Source organism: Lampris incognitus, chromosome 15, assembly GCF_029633865.1.
Source record: "Lampris incognitus isolate fLamInc1 chromosome 15, fLamInc1.hap2, whole genome shotgun sequence".
NCBI classification, from domain to species: domain Eukaryota; kingdom Metazoa; phylum Chordata; class Actinopteri; order Lampriformes; family Lampridae; genus Lampris; species Lampris incognitus.
This window is the reverse complement of record NC_079225.1, coordinates 26,879,088-26,906,426: the sequence shown is the minus strand read 5'-3', so window position 1 is coordinate 26,906,426 and position 27,339 is coordinate 26,879,088. Positions and strand designations below refer to the sequence as shown.

General features: G+C 42.8%; 1 protein-coding gene across 1 annotated transcript in view; it reads right to left on the bottom strand.

The window, feature by feature from the left end:
- Positions 1-27,339, bottom strand: part of LOC130125102 (A-kinase anchor protein 7) — a 70,192-nt gene that overhangs the window by 34,752 nt on the left and 8,101 nt on the right. Inside the window, exons 5-9 of the mRNA XM_056294555.1 lie at positions 25,965-26,101; positions 22,786-22,946; positions 11,259-11,371; positions 8,832-8,878; positions 7,775-7,875 (exon numbers count right to left, since the gene is read on the bottom strand). Of these exons, the coding sequence (XP_056150530.1) occupies positions 7,775-7,875; positions 8,832-8,878; positions 11,259-11,371; positions 22,786-22,946; positions 25,965-26,101 (559 nt within the window). The remainder of the gene's footprint in view (positions 1-7,774; positions 7,876-8,831; positions 8,879-11,258; positions 11,372-22,785; positions 22,947-25,964; positions 26,102-27,339) is intronic.

Here is a 27,339-nt window from a genome sequence, read left to right as displayed (position 1 = left end):
CCATTTAAATGAAAAATCAAATCTACAACAACAATAACGTAGTTTTGTATAGCATCTTTCAAGGAACCCAAAATCTTTTCTTCTTAAAAAGAACAGAAATAGACCTTATGTTGGCTATGAAGTGCCACATTTCTCATGCAGTGCAGAAGTTTTGTCTCCCCCTTCTGGCAGTGAGACTAATTACTTCTCTCAGTGTTCTCCAACGAGGAAAAGCTACACCAATGATTATCGGTAGTTGTCCTCGCCATCGATTGCTTTCTTCTACTTGAATCCTTTCTCTATGTTTTGTCCGCCATAGCTTCCAAGCCCGGAGGTTTTCCGGCAGAAAGCCCTGAAGGTAAGCGCATCAGAGGCATCCAAACGCTTTCGTCACATGGAAGTTCAGCTCTGGAAAAGCAGTCATTTCTGGTTGACTTAAAACTAAACGGGATCACTATATCACTTCCGGTGCGCCAGCACTGGCATACAGTGCGGGAACGTCGCCCCAGACACCAGATTTAAAACTCCGTTATAAAAGCAGTCCCCGGATTACGAACAAGTCCCGTTTTTGAGTCTGTTTGTAAATCAAATTTGTATGTAAATCGGAACAGTTACGTACAGTTCACATCTAGAGTCAGTCAAATGTTTGTCTCAGTATATATTTTACCTAAAACATCATAAATATAATAATGCAGTAATAATAAATATGACTACAGTACAGTATTTATAATCGTGCACGAGAACGTGTGTATAGATATAAAAACATTAAAGAAACATTTCTTATTCCCGACCCGCCACTGTCCCGGGAGCGGGTGGCGACCGGCAGAGGCCGGCCATTTGACACCAGAAACAAGAGCCCGCTTGGGACTCGCCTCACCGGGTAAATGAAAAAAACAATAAGAGCATTTCACCTCTCTGAACGCTGTATTATTTCCACTTTCGTTTCAATCGTGATTGTTTTCCTTTTCTTCGATGCATCACCATCACTTGCATGGCTTTGAAGCCATGATTACGAGGGTAAACACACGAAAATTTTAAGTCAAAACAACGCATACAATGTTTACGCAATCCGACTTAAAATTGCGACGACGGCGTGGTGTTGTTCTTCCTCGGGCCGACGAACTGCCTAAAACGCACAGTGTTTTGAGCATCACGCAAAGTAGTCCGTCCGTTCGTTAGTACAAGCTATTGTGTGTAACTCCAACCATTATCCAAACCGCTTAACCTGCTCTCAGGGATGCTGGAGCCTATCCCAGCAGTCATTGGGCGGCAGGCGGGGAGACACCCTGGACAGGCTGCCAGGCCATCACACACACACACACACACACACACACACACACACACACACACACACACACACACACACACACACACCCACCTCGGGGCAATTTAGTATGGCTGATTCACCTGACCTACACTACCGTTCAAAAGTTTGGGATCACCCAAACAATTTCGTGTTTTCCATGAAAAGTCACACTTATTCACCACCATATGTTGTGAAATGAATAGAAAATAGAGTCAAGACATTGACAAGGTTAGAAATAATGATTTTTATTTGAAATAAGATTTTTTTTACATCAAACTTTGCTTTCGTTAAAGAATCCTCCATTTACAGCAATTACAGCATTGCATACCTTTGGCATTCTAGCTGTTAATTTGTTGAGGTAATCTGGAGAAATTGCACCCCACGCTTCCAGAAGCAGCTCCCACAAGTTGGATTGGTTGGATGGGCACTTCTTTGAGCAGATTGAGTTTCTGGAGCATCACATTTGTGGGGTCAATTAAACGCTCAAAATGGCCAGAAAAAGAGAACTTTCATCTGAAACTCGACAGTCTATTCTTGTTCTTAGAAATGAAGGCTATTCCATGCGAGAAATTGCTAAGAAATTGAAGATTTCCTACACCGGTGTGTACTACTCCCTTCAGAGGACAGCACAAACAGGCTCTAACAGGTACTATTTAATGAAGATGCCAGTTGGGGACCTGTGAGGCGTCTGTTTCTCAAACTAGAGACTCTAATGTACTTATCTTCTTGCTCAGTTGTGCAACGCGGCCTCCCACTTCTTTTTCTACTCTGGTTAGAGCCTGTTTGTGCTGTCCTCTGAAGGGAGTAGTACACACCGGTGTAGGAAATCTTCAATTTCTTAGCAATTTCTCGCATGGAATAGCCTTCATTTCTAAGAACAAGAATAGACTGTCGAGTTTCAGATGAAAGTTCTCTTTTTCTGGCCATTTTGAGCGTTTAATTGACCCCACAAATGTGATGCTCCAGAAACTCAATCTGCTCAAAGAAGTGCCCATCCAACCAATCCAACTTGTGGGAGCTGCTTCTGGAAGCGTGGGGTGCAATTTCTCCAGATTACCTCAACAAATTAACAGCTAGAATGCCAAAGGTCTGCAATGCTGTAATTGCTGCAAATGGAGGATTCTTTGACGAAAGCAAAGTTTGATGTAAAAAAAAACTTATTTCAAATACAAATCATTATTTCTAACCTTGTCAATGTCTTGACTCTATTTTCTATTCATTTCACAACATATGGTGGTGAATAAGTGTGACTTTTCATGGAAAACACAAAATTGTTTGGGTGATCCCTAACTTTTGAACGGTAGTGTACATGTCTTTGGACTGTGGGAGGAAACCGGAGCACACGGAGGAAACCCACGCAGACACGGGGAGAACACGCAAACTCCCCGCAGAAGACGACCCGGGACGACCCTCATGGTTGGACTACCCCGGGGCCTGAACCCAGAACGTTATTGCTGTGAGGCGATCATGCTAACCACTGTGCCACCTGCCTGTGTGTAACTGCCTGTGCCTGTGTGTAACTCGATTTTTAAAAATAATAGGCTTTACGGAGGTTGGCTCATAAGTATGGGCGTTCATAAGTATGGGAGTTCATAAGTCGGGCGTTCGTAACCTGGGCATTTGTAAGCTGTACTGCGAAACACAGAGAGATTTACCTAGCGGTGATAGGCTTAATCATCATTGTGTGAACTCATTTGGCAAGGGATTGAATGTCATGGACATTCATTTATTTGGAAAAGTCCTGCATTCCAGCTTTAAGTTCAAACATTTTTTATCAGTTAAAGAGCCCTTGATGACCTTTCAATTATGAACATAAACCATGCACATCTATGCTTCATCACCTTGGCTTTACAAGGTTCCATCTGTGTGCTCAGTGGTTTAGAGATATTGAGCTTTAAGACTTTCACATCCTAGGTGTATCTTAAAGATGAAGATACGGATCAATGTTTTCACTTTGCATCGATGGCATTGGATCACTGATCATTGAATCGATACTTCAATCCAGATCGATGGATCGTTACACCCCTACTGGAAAAATGTTGCTCCTGACTAACCTGGTGTAAAGGTTTCTGGGGACATACACCCTGTCTAGCCTGGCAGCACTGACCCTGTTTTCTGAAACCTTTACCCATGTGTACTGTCTGGTGTTTGAATTTTTTATTCTCCAACCATCAATTAAATCAGATTGTGACAATAACCTGCATAAAGTGATGGAAGATTATAAATGTGGTTCTTCACTTGTCCTGTCACTTGTCATCACCGAGAGCCAGGCAGTGATGGGTGGGTCTGCCGCTGGCTCCTCCCCGTCACTCTGTGCCTCCTACCCAGGCTCTGCTGCAGCAGCTGCCAGGGGAGATTATGCACACAGCAGCACCATGCACACTGAGTCCCTCTGATACAGTTACTACATCATCTATGGCCATTTAATCTTTCTCCAAATTACTATGGATTTTTAGGAGACTCCAAGTTTACATTTTGTGGTGTTTCACTTGTTCACTTTTTGTTGGAAACACCAGTGGGTCTCACAGGTCCAGGGGCCCGAGACGGTCCCTGAGGGCCTGGAGCACCAGCATCTCCCTTCTGTCCAGACTCACTAAGCTCTCCTTTGGCACCAGGCTGACCATCTGCACCAGGAGGCCCAGCAAAGCCAGCTGGCCCAGGAGGCCCAATCTCATCACGGTCACCAGGAGCACCATGAGAACCAGCAGCACCAGTAGGACCAGTAGGTCCGGTCTCACCCTTTAAAGGAGAAATGTCGGGGCGCCCCAGTGGCTCACCTGGTAGCGCACATACCACATAAGACTGGGTCCTTACCATAGCGGCCTGGGTTCAAATCCAGCCCAGGCGCTTTGCTGCATGTCATCCCCTCTCTCCCCTGCCTTTGCTGTCTCTAAGACTATTGCTCTCAAATAAAGGCGAAAAATGCCAAAAAACAATCTTTAAAAAAAAAAAGGGGGGGGGGGTCTGCCAGTGCTCCCCATTTGCACTATTTCCCTCATTGATTGCATGTATTGTAATACACACAATTAATAAAAATTACCAACAGTGCGGCTTTTGATTTAAATAGTGCTGTTATAGCAATATTTTATATTATATAAATATCAATTAAATAAAATGGCACCTTGTGAATTCTGAGGTTTGTGAAAAGCACTCATCTAAAACAAAAGCCTTTCGATGATGACAAGCATGAGCACAATACCTCTCTCTCTCCTCATCAATGTGTATCTCACTCCACACGCCCACACATTTGCTTGCTTGCTCTCTCTCTCTCTCTCTCTCTCTCTCTCTCTCTCTCTCTCTCTCTCATAGATGCACACAAATGTGATCCAAAAAATATTTTGACAGCACAGTTCCACCTATGCTGAGCACTAGGCGTGCACACACACACACACACACACACACACACACACACACACACACACACACACACACACACACACACACACTGTAGCACATTCAGATACACTGATAATTACCATTTAAAGCGGTGCTTTGGGAATCCTACTTTATGCATACAGTATGCATGTGTGCATGCACAAGTTCCTTGATTAATCCAAACAGGCCATTTCTAAAACACAAATTCCCTGCCTTAAAAGCTATAAAATAAAACGTCGAAAGTACTGTTAAAACGTCGAAAGTACTGTATCAGATTATTTACTGTATGAAGGAGGATAATAACAACCAAGAATGTATTTACATGCACATTAATATTGTCATTTACAACATTTGTGCGCTCCATTGTTGGGGGGGGGGTGATGCATTATAGAAATATGTCCTCTTTACAATAGGAAAACTCATCGGAAACTAGAATACTGATATCTGGGTTATGCTTACACTATTCAAGACAATAAGACATTCCTACAGTAATCTTGTCCACTACTGGTTTGGTGGTCTTAATATATACTGTTTCTAAGATTATGATGTGAATATTCTTTTTGGATGTGTATATAATGAGATCAGGGTATATAGATGAATAAAACCCCCCGCTAATCTTTTATGAGTTTCACTGAGATATACCATACTTCCCAGACTATAAGTGGCTATTTTTTTACTCGTCTGGCTGGTCCTGCGACTTATATTCCAATGCGACTTATACAATATAATTTTGTGGGATGTGTACACTGCATTTCAACTAAGGCCACTAGATTGTGCGGGTTGACCCACAAAGCTCACTAGAAAATATCACGGGTTCGAGCGGGCGGGTCAAGAAGTGACAAAGCAGTGCTCCGAGTAAATTATAAATAACTGATGGCCTGGTGGCCTGTCCAGGGTGTCTCCCTGCCTGCTGCCCAATGGCTGCTGGGATATGCTCCAGCATCCCCGCGACCCTGGGAGCATGATAAGCAGTTTGCATAATGAATGAATGAAAACACTGTGTGCAATAAGCTAGGATGTGCATTACAGGTACACAGTCTCTTCCCTTCTCCCTCTCTCTCTCTCTCAATTTTTTGGTTAATTTTTTTGGCTTTGGTCAATGCATGTGTTATGTGTTTTAGAGTGTTGAGGCTTTTGTATACAGAGCCAATGTTTTTTTGGTCAGAAAGAACAGCGAGAGAGAAAGAGAGAGAGAGAGTTCATGTCTTTAACAAAAGGTTACTTGTTTTGCTGCTATTCAACAATAAACACCATTTGGAACAATTAGTGTGTTTATTTAGTAGCCTAGACCCAGACACTATTAGGCTGAGATACAACAGACTATAGCCTATTATATCTATAGATATACCATTCAATCAGTGTATTATGCTGGTTAAACAGCCCAAAAATGAAATAGTGAAACACTGCTCACTCTGCTGTAGTCTAGGCTAAATGTAGGGGTTTGCAGGTCGGGTCGGGTTCGGGTGGTTAATTAATGCATATTTTAGCGGGTCGGGCAGTGGGGACTGACTCTCATAATGGGTCGGGTGGGTGTGGGGATAAAAATGTTTTTTTAAAAAAACCCTGACTTGTGCGTCACTACTGTTTCACCATATAAATGTGACTTATGCACCAAAGTGATTTATATATGTTTTTTGCCTCATAACAGTACGATTTGTACTCCGGTGCGACTTGTAGTCCGGGAAATATGGTAGTATATGCATGTACCTAAAATACAACGTACATATTCAATGAAATACTAGCAGATAGCTCATCCAAATTCCACTTCATATTAAGGTGAAGAATAGTGAGGATGATTTCACAGAGACTAATCTTACCACTTCAACAATTCTTAGCTGAAACATACGCATGGCGGAAACAGTATTAGATATTAGATATGATCAGCAAAGACATAGCAGTTTTATAGTATGGTAATACAACTGTGCAATACAGTCGAATTGTGCCAAAATTTAAATTAGAGAGTTAGTGTACAGCACTGGATGTTTATTTTGCCTTCATTAAAGCAGCTGTGGACAAACGGAGCAACAGAATTCTCACCACTACTGCAGAAAACATTCAAAACGATTGTGTTTATCCTACCAACTTAAGAGAAAAAGATGGAAATATCAGAACCAAACTAAAATTAAAACAGCTGTGGATTTAGTCCTACAACTGTACTCTTGGCAACAATGCCTGGGAAGGCCACTGTCTGGAACGCGAGTGGATAGCGCCCTCTCATGGCACAATGCCACACACTACAGCCAGCTACACACACACACACACACACACACACACAAACACAGTACACTAGATTCAGTCAGCAGGTAACCACCACATTAACACTACCACCCAGTGCTGTCACAAAGCAAATAACTCCACTAGTATACACAAATACAGAAGAAAAAAATAAGACGACAGGTAAGATTGTGCATAAACACAAACAGATCGAGTACACAGATAGCTGTGGTCATTCTCTCCTGGGTAATGTTTGTATTATTATTTGTGGATACCTCGGGAGAGGAATAGACTACAGGAGTAAACCCCTACAGAAAATCAACGTCCACAGTACAGTGCTGTTGTTTTTCTTACCCTTTTGTATCTGTCTAAGTCGGAGAGTACTGCTGGCGTCGTGTGTGGCTGCTGCTTCTCTCTCTCGTAGCCCCCCTTCCCATCCACCCCTGTATGTCTGTGTTATGTTTATCTGTTGTCTTGTTTCACCGCTGTATATTGTAAAGCAACTTTGAGTGTTGGAAAAGCGCTATAAAAGATTGATTTTTTATTGTTATTATTATCATTAGTATACAAATTTCCTTTAACTTCATGCCATAATACAACATGATAACCGGGCCCATTTCTTGGGCCTAGGGTTAGAATGAGGTAGAAGTCTATTTGATGGATAGTGCCTTTCTTAAGATATGAGATGTTCCAAGTAGTTCCAAGTAGTTATTATTATTATTATGTGTGTGCGCGCGTGCATGTCCTAAACAAACTGATTTGACAACTCATTAAGGTTGTGAATGTGTGTGTTTGTGAATGTGCCTGTGCCTGTGCATGAATTAACCCAGAAGCAGTGTGAGCACTGAGGTAGAGAGGACAGAAAGAGAAAATACATGGTTACTGTTGATGTAAACTAACCTAGCTCTAGTGAACCCTCCGTGTGGTAGTATCCACCCTCTTGCTTCCTCTTCAACATGGAACAAAGATCCACTCTCTCAGCTCTCTGTTCTCCAAAGAATCTAAATTCAAAAGAGCATGAGAGAGAGCGAGAGAGACAGAGACAGAGAGAGAGTGAGACAGAGAGAGAGATAGTGCTTCTAGCAGGAAATAAATGCAGCCGTCGCTCTTCTTGACTTGTCACTAATATTAAACAATCAAATGAAAAGTGACAACTGGATATAGCTGCAATGTTTATGTAATGCTCAATTTTTCCACTAGTGTCCAGACTTTATGGCACTGCCGAAGTACTAGTCCAGCATAATAGTCCAGTTTTTCGCATGGCTTGTGGGCCTGTGCGTTCACTGACTCTATTGAGGGAATGTAACGTGCAATGCATCTTGGAATGCTTCATTTGTTTATTTATTATTCTATTCTTTTGACTTCTATGGATTTTTGCCCTTCGCCTGGTCCTCGTGTGAGTCTGCATGCAGGGCCACATGAGGGTGGCAGTATGCATCTCTTGCCCATGTACTGATCTGTCTGTTGTCTCTCACATGGTGATGATTGCCTCTTGTCTGAGTTTGTGTATGTCTGGGTGGACTGTGGGAACTGAATTGCCCTTCTGGGATAAATAAAGTCGTCTGAATCTGAATCTAATGCTGGTCCAGGGGTCTGTTTATGAGCTTCTTTAGGTCCCCCTTTGAGCTGGTTGATACTTTCTTGAACAAAATATCTGGCTAAGAAAAGAAAAACATTTAAACTGTTTGAAAGTCAAAGGCATAAACACTGAAGCATACAACTTCAACTTAAAAAGTCAAATTAATACACCTGACAGTGGTTCTTTAACTGTATTCTAGTATAGCCTAATAATACTGTTAAGTTAAGCGCGATAGTCTGCGTATCATCAGTACACCATCATATCATAGCCATTGTAATAAAAGCATCACACAAAACATTATATATTATATAAAAAAAGAACACATCAAATCTGCCGGTTAAAATGCTTAGCTAAGCGTATGAAAAGCCAAGTACTGACCTGTCAGTGTAGCCGGAGTATAGGGCTGGGTCTACACGTTTTATTCCCTAAGACACAGGAAAGAAGAGATGGCCAAAAAGGACAAGGCAAATATTTGTGAAGATCTATAAATAAACATACTGCAATTCTGCTTTTAAATTACATCTTCTTAGTATTTACATGCTTTGGGATGTTGTTTTGAGCCATTTATTGCCAATTGAGGTGTGCACACCGGTTTTGGACACAGACGCACAGATACAGTTGCATGTCATCTGGCAGGCAACGGACAGGATGAGATGTTATCAGGACTTCAAAAAGTATTAATAGATAAACAATAATAACAATAGAACATCTTCAACTTCCTTTCTCCATCTCCTAAAGCCGCCTGCTCCTCTCATCATTGGCATTTATCTCTCACCCCTCTCTGTTGCAAGTCTCTCTCCGGTTATGATAAGATCGACCTAAAACCACCACGAGCAGTCAAAAATATGGCTTGTAATTTGTGCATGATCGTGCGCGTCATGTCACTATTTATGACATGTTTTGGCCGCATCATTTCCTTCGTGAAGTTCATCGCTCTGTCCTAGAAACACACTAGCATTCTCGGTGGAGAGAAATAGTCTAAATTTGATTTGTGATTATTGCCAACATATCTGGTTACAGACGCCGTTTCAAACGCACTATGACTACCACTGAGGCGTTGCAGTATTTACAGGCGTTGGAATGCGGTGATTTTAAATTGTTTGAAAAACAGTATTAAAGTTGTTAAAATGTTAATTTTGGTGCCAGTCATCTAACATATGCAATGCATTAATATCTCAATTGGGTATTTATGTTGACAACCGTGATCTTGACAAACCGTGGGCGGTCATTTTGATGGCCCATGGTCATTTGGGACTGTTTCAATATTCATTTTCAGTTCTTTTTTGTACATTTCCCGTTTTAAAGGCCTTGTCGTGTTTGTTAGATTAGCAATATGTGTTTTCAATTTTGTTTTTCCAGGTAATATTTTCACTTTTTCAATTTTGCTATTCAAGTTCGACCATGTGTCTCTGAAGTTTAAATTGTTTAAAAAAACTATTATGGTTGTTAAAATGTTAATTTTGGTGTCCGTCGTTTCCTAAGAGACATACTAACATATGCAATGCATTAATATCTCAATTGGGTATTTATCTTGACAGAATATAGAGTTTAAAAACTGGATGTCAATTTGACTGCCCATGGTCATTTTAGGTAGGAGTGAAATCCCGGTCGTTCTAGTGTTAAATAGATGCTTAAAGTTCATATGTAGTAGAACAAAGGTAGTGTTATAAAGTGTCTTCTCCATTTGATCAAATAAAGGCATATTGTTAATTGTTGGCTGAGAGCAGATGAATGTATGAGAAACTCAGTGTAGGAAAGGCTGTACACCGTAACTGGAGAAACTGCCTTGGTGGATGCCAGCTGGAAAACATGAGAAAAGGAGAAGAACAGACAACTGCCCTAAAAGAGACTGTACTGTACTACACTGTACTATATACTGATTGGCACGCACTTAATCTATGCTTTGTGCATCTGTTCATGAACATATTAAAGTGCGATAATACTGTAAGACTTGGTCCACCCCAAGGATCGGTTCCCCTGGCACAAACAGAGCAGTATAGCATACGCTGTTAAGTGCCAGGAGGATTTCCATGACTTGTACATTGGGGAAACTAAACAAACGCCGGGCAAAAGAATGGCACAACACAGGAGAGCTAACACGTCAGGCCAGGACTCCACAGTCTAAACCCATCTACAGGCCAGTGGCCACTCTTTCAAGGATGAGGATTTGCACATTCTTGATGGGGAGGAATGCTAGTTTGAAAGGGGAGTCAAAGAGGCCATCTATGTGAAGAGGGAATGACCATCCCTGAACCGACTGGGGGGGGGGGGGGGACGCTAAGAGTACATCTCTCGCCATCTTACAATGCTGTGATTGCAACTATTCCCCAATCCTCTGTGAATAGTACACATGGCCATCAAAACTCCAGTGAATGGAAACAACCGTATTTGCGCATGAAATGGTCGTTGGTTTCGGTTGTTATACATCTGTTGCCATCTTACAATGCTGTGATTGCAACATTCTTTAATCCATGAATAGTGCACATGGCCACTGAAACTCTAGTTAAAGGTCACACCCATATTTACATACGAAAGTGGTCGTTGGTTTCGGTCGTTAGGCACTGTATTGTACTGTATTGTTTATAAGGGGTGGGGATACCTGCAGTCAGTTTACACTGAAGATGTCACTTAGTTGAGTGATGAAATGTATCTGCCAAAAATCGTTGTGTCCAGATGAACTGATTCAACCATCTTTGAATACTGTAAGAGTTTTTTTTACAAGTGTATGTAAACTTTTGACTTCAACTGTGTGTGTGTGTGTGTGTGTGTGTGTGTGTGTGTGTGTGTGTGTGTGTGTGTGTGTACCTGAGAGCGTAGCTTTGGTGCTCTGGACAGCTTCATAATGGTAAGGTGCGGTTCAAACCCACGACAGTCTCCCTGCATAAGACCCTGCTCCTCAAAACGTCCCCGTAGCAGCACTGACACATACAGAATGAATGTATTTTTATTCATATACATCCACATTTTTATGTAATCCATTGAATTTTCTTGTTCTTCCAGAGGTTCTGCTTCATTAGATGATGTACAGTGGGGCCAGGTTATATTTATTTTAATGCAAAAACTTTACTCTGAATGTTTTTGCAGCTTTATCATAAACATATACAATATAATATTGTGACAGCATTAGAACATAAAACAAAAGCACATAATCATAATGACAACATTACCTAAGTGCTGAGTGATATAGAAAAGATAACAATAATCATCAGGATTTTGCACAATATTGATCAGGGGTTTCATTAACCAAGAATTTTCCACCATTTACTGAATTTTAAAAGGGTGATGGATAAATCCAGAATGTCATCCTTCATTTTTTTATTTTTTTTTTGGGTTTCCCGTTTCTCTCCTCAATTGTATCTGGCCAATTACCCCACTCTTCCGAACTGTCCCGGTCGCTGCTCCACCCCCTCTGCCGATCCAGGGAGGGCTGCAGACTACCACATGCCTCCTTTGATACATGTGGAGTCGCCAGCCGCTTCTTTTCACCTGACAGTGAGGAGTTTCTCCAGGGAGACGTAGCGTGTTGGAGGATCACGCCATTCCCCCCAGTTCCCCTTCCCACCCAAACAGATGCCCCTGACTTGACCAGAGGAGGTGCTAGTGCATCGACCAGGACACATACCCACATCCGGCTTCCCACCCGCAGACATGGCTAATTGTGTCTGTAGGGGCGCCCAACCAAGCCGGCGGTAACACGGGGATTCGAACCGAAGATCCCCATGTTGGTAGGCAACGGAATAGACTGCTACGCTACCCGAATGCCCGGATCCTTCATTTTGAAAAGGGATTGGCTTTGAAAATTCGACTTGTACTCCTGCCAGTTATGGTGCCAATACACTAGAGCAGAGCGAGTAATGCACAGCGAAAATTATTTACTATTCAGAAAGGCTATTGAAGGAACCATAATTGCTAAAACGCATCCGCCCGACTTTTAAATTTCACCAAATCCTGGCACCACATCACCCCAGTCCTAAAAGACCTCCACTGGCTACTCATCTCCCATCGGATCAATTACAAACTCCTGGTTCTTACTTATAAAGCCCTTCACAAACTGGCTCCCCCATACCTCACCGATCTCCTCTCCCCCTACCAACCCTCTTGGTCCCTCAGATCCACCTCAACCTCCCTTCTCTCTACCCCCAGGTCCAACCTCCGCGGCTTTGGTGACCGAGCCTTCTCCAGAGCAGCTCCCAGGCTCTGGAACTCACTTCCCCAAATCATTAGAGACTCAGAATCCCTCCCACTCTTCGAATCCTATCTCAAGACAAAACTTTTTCTCCATTGCCTTCTCGTGCCCCCCCCCCCCCCCCGTCCGCTCATATACCCCTGGGCTGGGGTAGGCTGGGGACTGAGCGCTTGACCTGCATCTGTGATTTATAATGTTTGTTTTTCTTTCCCTTTATATCTGTCCAAGTCGGAGAGTACTGCTGGTGTCGTCTGTGGCTGCCGTTTCTCCCTCTCGTAGCCCCCCTTCCCATCCACCCCTGTATGTCTGTGTTATGTTCATCTGTCATCTTGTTTCACTCCATTTATTGTAAAGCAACTTTGAGCACTAGAAAAGCGCTACATAAGATTGATTTATTATTATTATCATTAAAGCATCAAAACGTAGTATGTGGTAGACTGTAATGTCTGTTTGAAGATGGGTAATGGTATTTAAAAATTTGCATTATCGTGATATGACAATAACTGAATTGCATCCTAATACAATTGAGAGATGATTAACGGTAATATTGAATTACTGCCCAAAACTGCACCACTACTACTTCTTTCGGCTGCTCCCGTTTGGGGTCGCCACAGTGGATCATCTGTTTTCATTTCTTCCTGTCCTCTGCATCTTTCTCTGTCACGACAGCCACCTTCATGTCCTCCCTCTCCACATCCATAAACATCCTCTTTGGCCTTCCTCTTTTCCTCTTCCCTGGCAGCTCCACATTCAGCATCCTTACCCAGCATCTCTCCTCCACACATGTCTAAGCCATCTCAATCTTGCCTCTCTTGCTCTGTCTCCAAACTGTCCAACCTGAGCTATCCCGCTAATATAGTCATTCCTAACCCTGTTCTTCTTCGTCACTCAATGAAAATCTTAGCATCTTCAACTCGGCCACCTCCAGCTCCGCCTCCTGTCTTTTCACCAGTGCCACTGTCTCCAAAGCATATAACATAGCTGGTCTCACAAGCGTCTTATAAACCTTCCCTTTAACTCTTGCTGGTACCCTTCTGTTGCAAATCACTCCTGACACTCTCCTCCACCCACTCCATCTTGCCTGCACTCTCTTCTTCACCTCTCCTCTGCACTCCTCGTTACTTTGGACAGTTAACCCCCAATTATCTAAACTCATACGCCTTTGTCGCCTCTACTCCTTACATCCTCACCATTCAACTGTCCTCCCTCTCATTCACGCATACGGAGACTCCTGCCTGATCTCGTCCGTCAACCTGTCCATCACCATTGCAAACAAGAAAGGGCTCGGAGCCGATCCTTGATGTAATCATACTTCCAACTTGAACCCATCTGTCATTTCAACCACACACCTCACCACTGTCACACTTCTCTCATACATATCCTGCACCACTCCTACACACTTCTCTGCAACGCCTGACTTCCTCATACAATACCACACCTCCTCTATCGGTACCCTGTCATATGCTTTCTCCAAATCCACTAAGACAAAACTTAACTCCTTCTGGCCTTCTCTATACTTCTCAATCAACATTCTCAAAGCAAACATCGCGTCTGTAGTGCTCTTTCGTGGCATGAAACCATACTGCTGCTTGCTGATCTTCACTTCTCCTCTTAACCTAGCTTCTATAACTCTTTCCCATATCTTCATGCTGTGGCTGATTAACTTCATACCTCTGTATTTGTTACAGTTCTGCACATCACCCTTATTCTTGAAAATCAGTACCAGTATGCTTCTTCTCCACTCCTCAGGCATCCTCTCACTTTCCAAGATTGTGTTAAACAATCTAGTTAAAAACCCCACTGCCATCTCTCCTAAACATCTCCATGCTTCCACAGGTATGTCATCTGGACCAACTGCCTTTTCACTCTTCATCCTCTTCATAACTGTCCTCATTTCCCCCTTGCTAATCCACTGCACTTCCTGATTCGCTAGCCCCACATCATCCAACCTTCTCTCTCTTTCATTTTCTTCATTCATCAGCCAATCAAAGTAGTCCTTCCACCTTCTCAGCACACTCTCTTTGCTTGTCATTACATTTCCATCTCTATCCTTGATCACCCTAAACTGCTGCACATCCTTCCCAGCTCAGTCCCTCTGTCTCGGCAATCTGTACCTTTCTCCTTCCTTAGTGTCTAACCTCTCATACAACTCACCATCTGCCTTTTCCTTTGCCACCGCTCTCTTCATTTTATGCTGCATCTCCAGTCTGCTTTCGTCATCTCTACGATTATCCCACTTCTTCTTTGCCAACCTCTTCCTCTGAATATTATCCTGTACTTCCTCATTCCACCACCAAGTCTTCTTGTCTTCCTTCCTCTGTCAAGATGACACACCAAGTACCTTCCTAGCTGTCTCCCTCACTATTTCTGCAGTGGTTGCCCAGCCATCCTGAAACTCTTCAGTACCACCCAGTGCCTGTCTTAACTCCTCCCTGAACTCCCCACAACAGTCTTCCTTCTTCAACTTCCACCATTTGATTTTTGGCTCTGCCTTCACTCACTTCCTCTTCTTGGTCTCCAAAGTCATCTTACAGACCACGATCCGATGCTGCCTAGCTACATTCTCTCCTGTCACCACCTTGCAGTCTCCAATCCCTTTCAGATTGTACCTTCTACATAAGATATAATCCACCTGTGTGCATTTTCCGCCACTCTTGTACGTCACCCTGTGTTCCTCCCTCTTCTTGAAATATGTTTTCACCACAGCCATTTCCATCCTTTTCGCAAAATCCACCATCATCTGTCCTTCCTCTCCTTGACACCATACCTGCTCATCACCTCTGTTCCCTTCACCAACATGCCCACTGAAGTCCACTCCAATCACCACTCTCTTCTCCTTGGGTACACTCTCCACCACTTCATCCAACTCAGTCCAGAATTCTTTCTCTTCCATCTCACACCCAACTTGCAGGGCATATGCACTGATAACATTCATCAATACACCTTCGATTTCCAGCTTCATACTCATCACTCTGTCTGACACTCTCTTCACTTCCAGCAGACTCTTGACATACTCTTCTTTCAGAATTACCCCGACCCCATTTCTCCTCCCATTTGCACCATGGTAGAAGAGTTTGGACCCACCTCCGATGCACCTGGCCTTACTCCCCTTCCACCTGGTCTCTAGCACACACAGTATACCTACCTTTCTTCTTTCCATCATATCAGCCACCTCTCTCCCTTTACCAATCATAGTGCCAACATTCAAAGTTCCGACTCTCACCTCCACACTCCTACCCTTCCTCCTCTCTCACTGCCTCTGGACATGCCTTCCCCCTCTCCTTCTCCTTCACCCAACAGTGTCATAGTTTCCACTGGCACCCTGCTGGCCAACAGTACCGCTGGTGGTTGCTGGCAACCCAGGCCTCGACCGGGTTACCAACGACCATTGGCAAAGGCAAAGATTTTGGGTAAAGAAAAACGTGTTTTCTGTCCAAAACTACACCAGAACAATTAGAATTTGTTGATAAGGCTCATTAGAAAGATCCGTTGATAAGACAAAGCAGGTAGATAGATAGAAAGACGCACAAATTGTTGAGAGAAGGGTGGTAACATAAGACAAACGTCATGAGTTGGATGTGAACCCATCATGTGTTAAAGCTGCACTACGCAATATTTGTTTTATATTAACAGTGAATGAAATGACTCCCCTGTAAAGTCAAAGGACTACTAGTACTTCAATACCCCAGTCTACAGTTTTCCCAAGTTCTTTTTTTTTCTTTCCTTTTTTCCCCCCCAAATTGTATCCGTCCAATTACCCCACTCTTCCGAGCCATCCCGGTCACTGCTCCATCCCCTCTGCTGAGCTGGGGAGTGCTACAGACTACCACATGCCTCCCCCTCTGTCAAGCCGGGGAGGGCTGTAGAGTACCACATTCCTCCTCTGATACATGCGGGGTTGCCAGCTGCTTCTTTTCACCTGACAGTGAGGTGTTTCACCAGGGGGATGTATTGTGTGGGAGGATCACGCCATTTCCCCGAGCAGGTACCCCGACCGACCAGAGGAGGCACTGGTGCAGCGACCAGGACACATACCCACATCAGGCTTCCCACCTGCAGATACGGCCTATTGTGTCAGTAGGGCCGCCCGACCAAGCCGGCGGTAACATGGGGATTCAACCAGGCATCCCTGTGTTGGTAGGCAACGGAATAAACTGCTACACTACCTGGATGCCCCAGTTTTCCCTAAATTTAAGATGATTGTTTGGTTTTGCTGGTGCAGCAAAGTGAACCTCAATGACACCAGGCACTGCAAACTTTTTGTTTTTATTACTTTATTGAACCGCGTACGGAAATTCTTCCTCTGCATTTAACCCATCCTAGTTGTGTAGCTAGGTGCAGCTGCTGTGCAGCGCCTGGGGACTAACTCCAGTTCATCTTGCCATGCCTTGGTCAGGGGCACAGACCTATTAGTTAATTAGTATTAACCCTAACATGCAGTATTAACCTGCATGTTAGGGTTAATACTAATTAACATGCATGTCTTTTTGATGGTGGGGAAACCGGAGCACCCGGAGAAAACCCACGCAGACACAGGGAGAACATGCAAACTCCACACAGAAAGGACCTGGGATGACCCCCCCAAGGTTGGACAACCCCAGGGTTGATGGGAGGATCACGCCATTTCCCCCAGTCCCCAGTTTGGGAACGCTGGTCCCAAACCAGAAAACAGCGTTCAACGTCAACTTACAAAGCCACTCACAACTCACAAGTTTATGATGTGGTCTACAGTTAAGTTGACCTTGAACGCTGGTCTCAAACCAGTTTTCTACACCATTTCTAACATGGTCCACATTTGTTTTCCTGTGTTTCCTTTGTTCTGGTTTTTGATGATGAGGTTAAGAATTATTTTCTAGTGATTGAGGTTAGGTTAGGTGAAGGTTGCACAAAGCAAGTGCAGTAACATAAAAATATGTATAAAGTTAAAATGTTCTTGGGCTCACATATTAGTGAAAAAACTGTATTTAAACATCCAGAAGAAACAGAGCAACACTGGGATCACTTTTTAGCCGTCTGTGAGCACTATCCAGCTGAAAAAATGGATTACAAGCAGAGGTGCACATAAGTGGTGCGCAGGTGCGCATGCGCACTTAAAATATTCAACGAGCACCAGATTCGAGTGTTTTACTGCGCATTTGCGTACCAAACGTTTTGCAGTGCAGAGTATGAGCCACTGCTTTTAGCCAATGCTATAGTATGAGCCACTAATTTCTCCAAAATGTCAAAGAAGCAAGCGACATTGAGTAATTTCTTTGGTGTTCCTCCACCAAAGAAACGCCATACTGAACCAGAACCAAAGTCAAAGCGTAAGTTTTCAGAGAAATGGCTGCAGGACATCGGCAGGCTTCAAACAGATGACGCCCGCGCTGAGATGTGGCGTAAACTATGTCGGGAAAATCCCACATTAGCGGATAGAAACTGCCACTTGTATATGGGGACGAAAAACTTCAGCCATCCAGCTTTTGATAAGCATGCAAACAGCAGAGAACACCAGAAAGGAGTGGAAGCTATTGCTAACAGGCGCAGCCAGGACGAGAGACCCAGCGGCCCGCTCGACAGGTGGCAAGACAGACTGACGGAAGAACAACATCAGGCACTGACAAACATGCTCTGGTTGGCCTTTCACAAAGCGAAACACGCACGTCCTATGCGTTCATACGAGGAAGATATTCCGCTTCTCAAAAGGTTAGGCGTTAACGTCGGGACTGCTTATCATTCACGAGAAGGGGGATCCCGCATCACGGAGAGCATCGCTCAGACAATAAGTTCAGAGTTAAGTGAAAAACTGAAAGCAGCTGAATTTTGGGGTGTGCTTTTCAATGGATCCGAAGATATAACAAAAACGGAGCAGGAAATTGTGTACATTGTTTCTGTGTCCCGCAACGGAGAATACAGCTCAGACTTCCTTGGATTAATTAATCTGAGGGCCAACCGAACAGCACAGGACATAGTGGATGGATTTGTGCAACTGTTCAATGATTGTGGTTTAGCGGAGTGGAAGGCAAAGTTGGTGTCGGTCTGCAGTGATGGAGCAGCTGTCAACGTTGGCGTTTACAACGGGGTCGTTCCCAATTTACGTCAGATGGTGGATATCGGGGATTCCCTTGTGCATATTCTGTGCACTGCCCACACGCTGCAGAACTGCGCTAAATCAGCTGATCGTGCGGTCCCATACTGTGAGTCATTTAATAAATCTATCATCACTGCTAAGCTTTTACTTAAAGAAAGGGGGTGCAAAAGGAATTGCACAACTACAAAAGATATGTGAGGAGAAAGACATTGATTTTGTCAAACTTGGTAAGTTCCACAACATCAGATGGTCTGCATGGAGACAAGAGACTCTGTTTAAAATATGGAGAATGTTATCATCCATTCAGATCCAAGTGGCAACAAGTGATGACAGTAGCCTAAAACATATCTGCACAGAGCATTTTCGTTGTTTCCTAGCCAACATGCTTGATGTTGGGAACATTTTACAGTTCACCTCCCTCAGATTCCAGAAAGACAATCTGACTATTGGTGAATGCAAAGATGAGCTCATGATTGCTATTGGACAGTTGACGCTACTGATGGACAGTGAGGGCAAGTACAGGGAGGAGACTGTGGCACATGTGAAGCTGACAGGGATAAGATTGATGTGTTGAGAGCTTTAATTCATGAATTTGAAAGCAGATATGAATTCAAGTCATGCGATCACTTTTTGATTTTTGATCCTACAACTCGGCCTAATGCAACGAAAGACCTCCACAGTTTTGGCAACACAACACTTAGTAACATCCTTGAGAAATATGAGGCCAGCATGCCTGTTGACAAAGATTCAACTTTAAGAGAGTGGATGTGTTTAAAGCAAGCTGGAAAACGATTGGCACCCTCCTCTGTGCATGACCTAGTCAATGTAGTGAACACCAGCAACCCAGGCAGTTACTCCAACATTCAGAAAGTCCTTCTGCTGTCTCTTACACTGCCCTTGAGCAGTGCTGTGTGTGAGAGGGGATTTTCACACCTGAATATAATAAAAAACAAGTACAGATCCTGCCTGTCAGACTATCGCCTCTCATCTCTAATACACATCCACTTATCTAAGTTCACAACAGAAACCTTTGACCCAAAGCCAGCAGTAGACTTGTGGATGCAAACAGCCAATCGTAGGCTGAACCAGCGAGAAAGGAGCAGGCCTAGTACATCTGGTGTTTTTGAAATAGAGGAAGACAGTCTGGAGGGGAGTGATGATGATGATGATGATGTCCTGTAGGATGACAGAACTTTCAGTGCTTTAAATAGCCGTATCTGTTGTGAGTTTGATTTGGTTTTCTGTGTTTGAAAAAGCAGTCATTTGTATATTTAGTTTTCAGTGCTTGAAGAGCAGTCATTTCATTTGAAAGTCACACATATGGCACTTTAAAGAACAGACATTTTGTTGTAACCTACTGGTTTTATTCATTTTCAATTGAAATTAAAGTACATGTAATGTTATCCACATATCCCTCATATTTTGTTCATTTTGTGAGGTGGGTGGGTCATGGAAAAATGTATTTAAAAAAAGGTGAGCACCAAGCAAGAACCTCAGGTGCTCCTTTGAGAACCAGACCTAAAAAATTATATGCACCCCTGATTACAAGCACACCGTTTGTTAAATCTTGGCCAATGTAGAGAGTGAGGGGTGAGGTGCAGATTAGCTGCGAGTTTATGTTCTTTGTAGCACTGCTGTCTGCTCTCTAGCGGTCAGTAACCACTTAATGCATCTTTACACACATGGTATTCTCTAACTTGCTGGGCCACCAAGGCTCCCTGATAAAGACTTCTGGAAAGGCTTACAGGATACTACAAATGATGTAGATGTAAAAAGATTTAGCAGCTTGCAGGGAATGCCATTAATGGGGAAAAAAAATGATCCTTTACTTGTTTATCATTTGCAGACACATGAAAACTCACACACACATGGATACAGACAAGTGCATCCAAAAGAGAATGCATATACAAAGTAACATACAAGAATAACCAAAGACACAGATAGATAGAAACAAATACGGAATACACAGATTTAGAGGAAAGCCACAGAGCTATCTTTGGAAAAGAAACTTGAGAAAGGAAAGAAAGACCAGTATATAATCAATACAGGGGGACGAGAAAGAGGGCAGGGTGAATGGGAAGCTTGGGAGCAGAGGGCAGAGGAGATGAGAATAGCAAGAAGGGCAGGAGACTGACTTCCTGCCTGCCTGTCTACATTTTATCTGTTTATCCCTTTGACTATTCTTAACTTGTTAGTCCAATAGAATGGGACCCGGTACACAGATTGACATATGGCGTCAACATTATAGATGTCATTCTGTTTAAATAAAATTCTCCCATTAGTAGAACATTTATACTTTCTAGCAAGCAGGATTTCATAGCAGTTTATGAACAGTAAACACCAGCAAATACAGGAAAGCCCCAACACTGGCTATTCTGGTGAGTCAAGACTCAGTGTAAAAAAAAAAAAAAATAGCTGTAAAACTTCATTGATTCATGAAATTTTGCACATTTTTAAAACCAAGCCAATGAGCAGAACCACTGCAAACCGGCTTAAAACTTACAATACTAACATCCTCCTAAAAGATTGAGCTTGACTATTATACCAAGCCCCTGGATGTAGGGTCTGTAGGGATCTGTGCTAGCTTGGCTAACACACACACACACACACATATATATATATATATATATATATATATATATATATGTAGTGAGAGTGAATAAGGTTACCATCAATATACTGGAAGGTGATTACAAACATAAATTCAACAATGAAACAACATCCACAGATGCTATTTCTATAATTTGGATCATTTCATTTTTATTATGAGGAGCTGCCAAATCTAGAAAAGAAATAGAGCCAATACTCTTTTGATCATGCCATGAAAAGGCATTTGTGAATCTGAGGATTTTACCTCCAAAATGAAGTAGTGGGGAGTCATTTCCTGATGTGTGCATTTGAAATCATTGCATAATATTTCAGCTTAAATTGATATTTTAGAGTGGAAATATGCAGTACTAAGTACACTCACTTTCTGTTTTGTGTGTGTGTGTGTGTGTGTGCGCGCAATAGGAGAGGGAGAGAATCCTCTTAGAAATGTTAGTTTATTATCTCGCAGACACACACAAATTCTGATATGTACCACTCACACATGTATTCGAATGCAAGAACATATAAGCAAGACACAAAAAGGCTGCATTTGATTGAAATACACATATAAACACAAATATGCAGATAAACATGCATACTCGCATGCAGACAATTTGAATGTGCAAGCAAAATAAAGGAGAGTTGTTGAGGGACAGACGTGTAAGAAAGACAAGATGGAGAAGCAAAGCGTGTAGAGAGGAATGTCCACAAGCTTAAGAGGAGAGAAAACCCAATTAGGAACTACCACCTGAAAACAATAGTAAAAAACAAAGTGTCAATTGAAAGAAGCTTAGACAAACTGGTGTAAAATGAATTTGCAACTGACATCACTATTGAATGCCACAACAACCAATGTTGGTTGTTGTCTGCTATGGGGATAGTTGTCACACTGTACATTCTTACCTGCGATCATCTTTAAACCAAGACCAACATTGGGCCCTGATTTAGTAGCTACTTTTTACACTGCATCAGTAAGCCTGAGGCTTAGATCTTTAATTTGTCTGATCCTACCAACCTTGCTGACTTCTGGCTAAATTCACTGTTAGACCTGTTATATGCACATGTGGACGCAGGAGTTTGCTGTGTTAGCTTATTTTGATCAACTCGTGACATTACTGGCAGCAAAGCAGTGCAGTCATAGGAACCAACCAGAAAGCCCAAATGTATCATCCATGACAGTAGGCATCCACCCTACTGAAGTGTCTTTCAGCACTGACACAGAATCCTCAGTTATGACCTCCCTACAGAGGTCAGTGGGTGAGATCACACTTTTTCCTCCGCGATCAATAAAGAATTACATCAAGGTTTTAGAGTGCTGCTAGCCCTGGACTTAAGTGCTGTGTGGAAAGCCCTGAAGAGGACACGATTGGAGACAAGGGAACCGTACCCCCATATAAAATTTTAAAGTGAAATAAAAAGACCTGGCGAGAACGAAAACTAAAGAAACAAGAAGAAAGGTACAAAGACAAATGAGCATTGCCACCAACCTGACAGCCTCTCCAGTGTGTCTCTGTGTTGTCCTGAAGCCAGCTCAACAAACACAACCTCCTTCCTAAAGTGTCCGACCCCTGAGAAAGACAGCACCAAGTCCTGCCCACTCAGCAGCTCAGCCAATGAGGGCCTGACCTGGGCGAGGACAGTTGCCGCCCTAAAGAGGAAATACACACACATCAATAAAATAACATGCGTGTTCTCTCACACACACACACACACACAATTTAATCCCCTCTCGTATTACATAAGAGACAAGCTAGTGATTACTAATAGCACAATCTTCTACTTGATGCAGATTAAGCATTACTGTCATCATGAAAAATGGTTTGCAGGTCCCTGTGCTCAATATCTCGAATAGCTCAGCCACCGGAATCACAGAAGCCCTGATCATTCTTGAAGCTCGCCAATAAAACATTAAGACTGATTATTTGACCTAAATCAATGACACCCCCCAGCCAATTTCCACACATTTGACCTTTTAGAATGGATTTAACAGTATGACCAATTTTGCAAATGAGAAAGAAGGAACAATAAAATCATCCTGACATCTATAAGAACATACAGGGTCTGTATGATTGATAGCTGATGTCTCACTGAAAAACCAAAGCATGAAGAGGAATTAACAATTTAATCTTTTTAAGTTATACTTAAGACTTTAAGTGCTTCACACAACTGTATTTACCCTTTTTTTTAAGGCCGTTGAAATAGATAACATTTGAGGTATTTTAAGGGGACCTGCAGACATCATTTAAATAAGTTGAAATAGCATAGTAAGCCTTCCTCATTAACACCAAGGAAAGAAAAATGTGCTTTTCTGGGTTTCAATTAGGCTATATCACACTTTTTTTGGGGTTTTTCCCTTTCTTTTAGTGTGTTTTATAACAGGGAGGCGCATGTAAAACCACTGCAGTTACAAAGCCCAAAGTCCACACAAAACGGAGTTATTCTCTCCGACAGAAAACACTCCTTAAAACGCCTCATTTATAGTCCTGCATTTTCTTCCGTTACTTATCTACGTCACTGTGTAGCACATTTTCATAATGCCTGCATACCAGCTAGTTTGGCTCACCCTCAAAGTTTGGTAGAGCGGACAGGTCACAGATTTTGGTGCAACACTGGGAAGTAGGCTTTTAGGGAGGGGGGGCATAAAGAGACAGCTAAAACAAGCTAAAACGGCTTGTTTCAGACAGAGGATGAGCTAAAAGGCTGCATAAAGGGCCAATACAAGATAAATAAGGATTTTTTTCTTTTAAACTTCTCCCCCTTTTTCTCCCCAATTGTACCTGGCCAGTTACCCCACTCTTTACCACATGCCTCCTCCGATAAATGTGGAGTTGCCAGCTGCTCTTTTCACCTGAGAGTGAGAAGTTTCACTAGGGGGACATAGCACGTGGGAAGATCATGCTATTCCCCCCCAGTTCCCCCTCCCTCCTGAACAGACGCCCCGACCAACCAGAGGAGGCGCTAGTGCAGCGACCAGGACACATACCCATATCCAGCTTCCCCCCCGCAGACACGGCCAAGACGCCCGACCAAGCCAGAGGTAACATGGGGATTCGAACCGAAGATCCCTGTGTTGGTAGGCAACAGAATAGACCGCTACACTACCTGGACTCCCACAGGATTTTTTTTTTTTGTTTTAACTGTAAATCATGCAAAGCTACTCTAGTGGAGCTCCAGAATAAAAACATAGAGCTGGAATGAGCACGAACTGGCCACTTTACGAATTTTTCAGACAAAAATGTGGTCCCAGTGCTCGCCCTTACCAAACTATAAACCCGTAGTTCTGCTGAGCAAACATGAATGCTTTTTTTGAAGGTGTCTGGACCTGAATAATTTATACACTAAGCAGATTTCTAGGAAGCACTGAAAGGAAGAGATAACATTGAAGTTTTAACAAATGAAACATTCCAATACATAATTAGTCCCTTCAAGAAAACGCATCCTGTACTCAAGAGATAGCTGAGAAGTCACGTCCGCTATCTCTGGAGTCACACAAGTTTCCCGTTGACCTGGGATCAGATTCCCCTGGACCTTTATCCCATGTCTCTCTCCCTGCTTTCTACACATGAAGAAAACACAAAAAATGTGAGCAGATTCTCCACTCTCCGTTTAAAAAAATAAACAACAAAAATCCTCAATCATCCTCAAAGCCTCAGTCAGTATTTAAGGATGCTCTCCAAACAGGAAAGAGCTGTCTCTCAAAGTCGCAAACAAGACCCCTCTAGTCTGTGGTGTTGTGTTAAAGTATGGCACACATAAATAGGAAAATTTTCAAAAGTGAATGGAGGGTGTCTGGGCAGCATAGAGGTTTAATCCGTTGCCTACTAACACGAGGATCATCGGTTCGAATCCCTGTGTTACCTTTGGCTTGGTTGGGCATCCCTACAGACACAATTGGCCGTGTATGTGGGTGGGAAGCCGGATGTGGGCATGTGTCCTGGTCGCTGCACTAGCGCTGCGCCTCCTCTAGTCGGTCGGGGCGCCTGTTCAGGGGGGAGGGGGAACTGGGGGAAATAGCGTGATCCTCCCACGTGCTACGTCCCCCTGGCGAAACTCCTCATTGTCGGGTGAAAAGAAGCGGCTGGCAACTCCACAGCCCTCCCTGGATCGGCAGAGGGGATAGAGAGGCGACCGGGACGGCTCAGAAGAGTGGGGTAATTGGTCGGATACAATTGGAGAGAAACAGGGGGAAAAAAATCAAATCCAAAAAAAAAAATATGTGAATGGAAAAGCAACTTTGGATGGTACTCCCCTTTAAATAAAAAATTGACATTACAATGCCTTTGTGTTGGGGCAGAGTATTGAGGTAGAGATGGAAGCCAAGAGGAGGTAGTATTTATTTTCTGAAGCATCCTACTTCAAGCGCCCCATTCTGAATAATTACTCACCGTAAAAAGTAGTACTGTGCAGGTTCGAATGTGATTATGTATGTCTGCACAAGTGTATGAGTCACAGTTTCATCAGGTGTGTGTTTGTGTGTGAAAGTGAATTTCATTTAATGTGCTAGAAAAATGTAGAATCCTCTATCATCAAATGATACACAGATTTAAATGTTAAATCTGTATAGTTTTTTTTAACGTATAGTATGTTACGTGAACTTAGAACAGGTGTCGTATGAACAACAAAGCCATTAGGTTGTGTGTGTTTGTAGGCATGTGCATCCACTCACAGGTCTACTTGTTCTTGATTGGCGAGCTGAGTGACCAACAGCGTGATGTGCAGAGAGGGGGCCGGGATCATGGCTTTGGCCAATCGGGGCTCCTGCTGCAGCATGGCCTCTTGGACCTCAAGAACAGCCGAACTGATCTGTCATCGGAAAAATTAGACGCGAGTAGTTGATGACCAAAGCCAAATCAAAGCCGTCTCTACGGGGAGGTTTTTAGAGTAATAAGTACAACCTTACAAGTTACTAGGGCTGTCACGATTAGATATTCACTACACAATTATTGTGGCCAAAAGAACTCACAGTAACGATATCGCGATATCTATAGAACATTTGAAAAAAATAATAATGCTCTCAGTCTAATTCATCTGAACGTTGTTTATTGGGCATTTTGTCTCTTTTTTGGCAAATGAATTATACTCAAAATAGGAGGGTAGGAAGATGGAGAGTGACTCTGTAACCATAACTGCACAAAAATGTACAAAAAGAACGATTACACTTAATGGATAGTGAAAAGGCAACCAGACGAACTGATAAACAAAGGATCCATATGGCTTAATATCTGCCATCAATACAGTGTCAACTGAAACAAAATCACTTGCGGGGAGCAGGGGACAAAGAGTTTATGTGCGAGACCACGGGCTGACAACTAACCACTCTGATATACTGTGATTTAATGCCCACTGACCACGTACTTATATAATTTTTTCCTCTTTCCATTTTTCATGACATGATTTTGTGTGGCAGTGGTAGTAGCTAGCTAGTGTAGCAGTTTGACCAAGTTTAAACCAGCCTGAGTCAATGTCAAACCCTATAAGGGATACATGGATTCAGAATACACATGACCCCTGGTTATTCTTTTACAACACAAATGAATTTATAATTGATTGCAAGACAGGGAAATAAAACACTCAATTCAAATAAACTCAATCACACCATCAGTCAATTTTCAAAGGTTATATTAGAGAAAAAGGGAAAGAAAATGTCCATATAATTGAGTTCAGTTTATATAGTAAATATAGTCCACTTTGGGATTTAAGGATTATCACTATCAGTTCAATTCAGTTCAGTTCACTCAACAAAAATGCTCTACTTTGGGATTTCAAAACAAGGAAGCATTCCCAACTGCAGTTCAGTTCAGTTAACTCAAACAAAAATCCAAAATTCCCCAAAGCTTTAGTCAAGAGGAAAAAAGGCACAAAAAAAAAACGATAAATGGCCACCCGGCGTTGTCCAACTCATGGTTACCGTGGTGAGTCATTGTCTAGTCTCCAGAGATGTTTAGCTGTCAGATATTCAATAGATTCCTTGAGATGATGATGAGATGATTTTTCACAGTGGCACACATGCGAATATATAACAAACACGGACTTAACACATC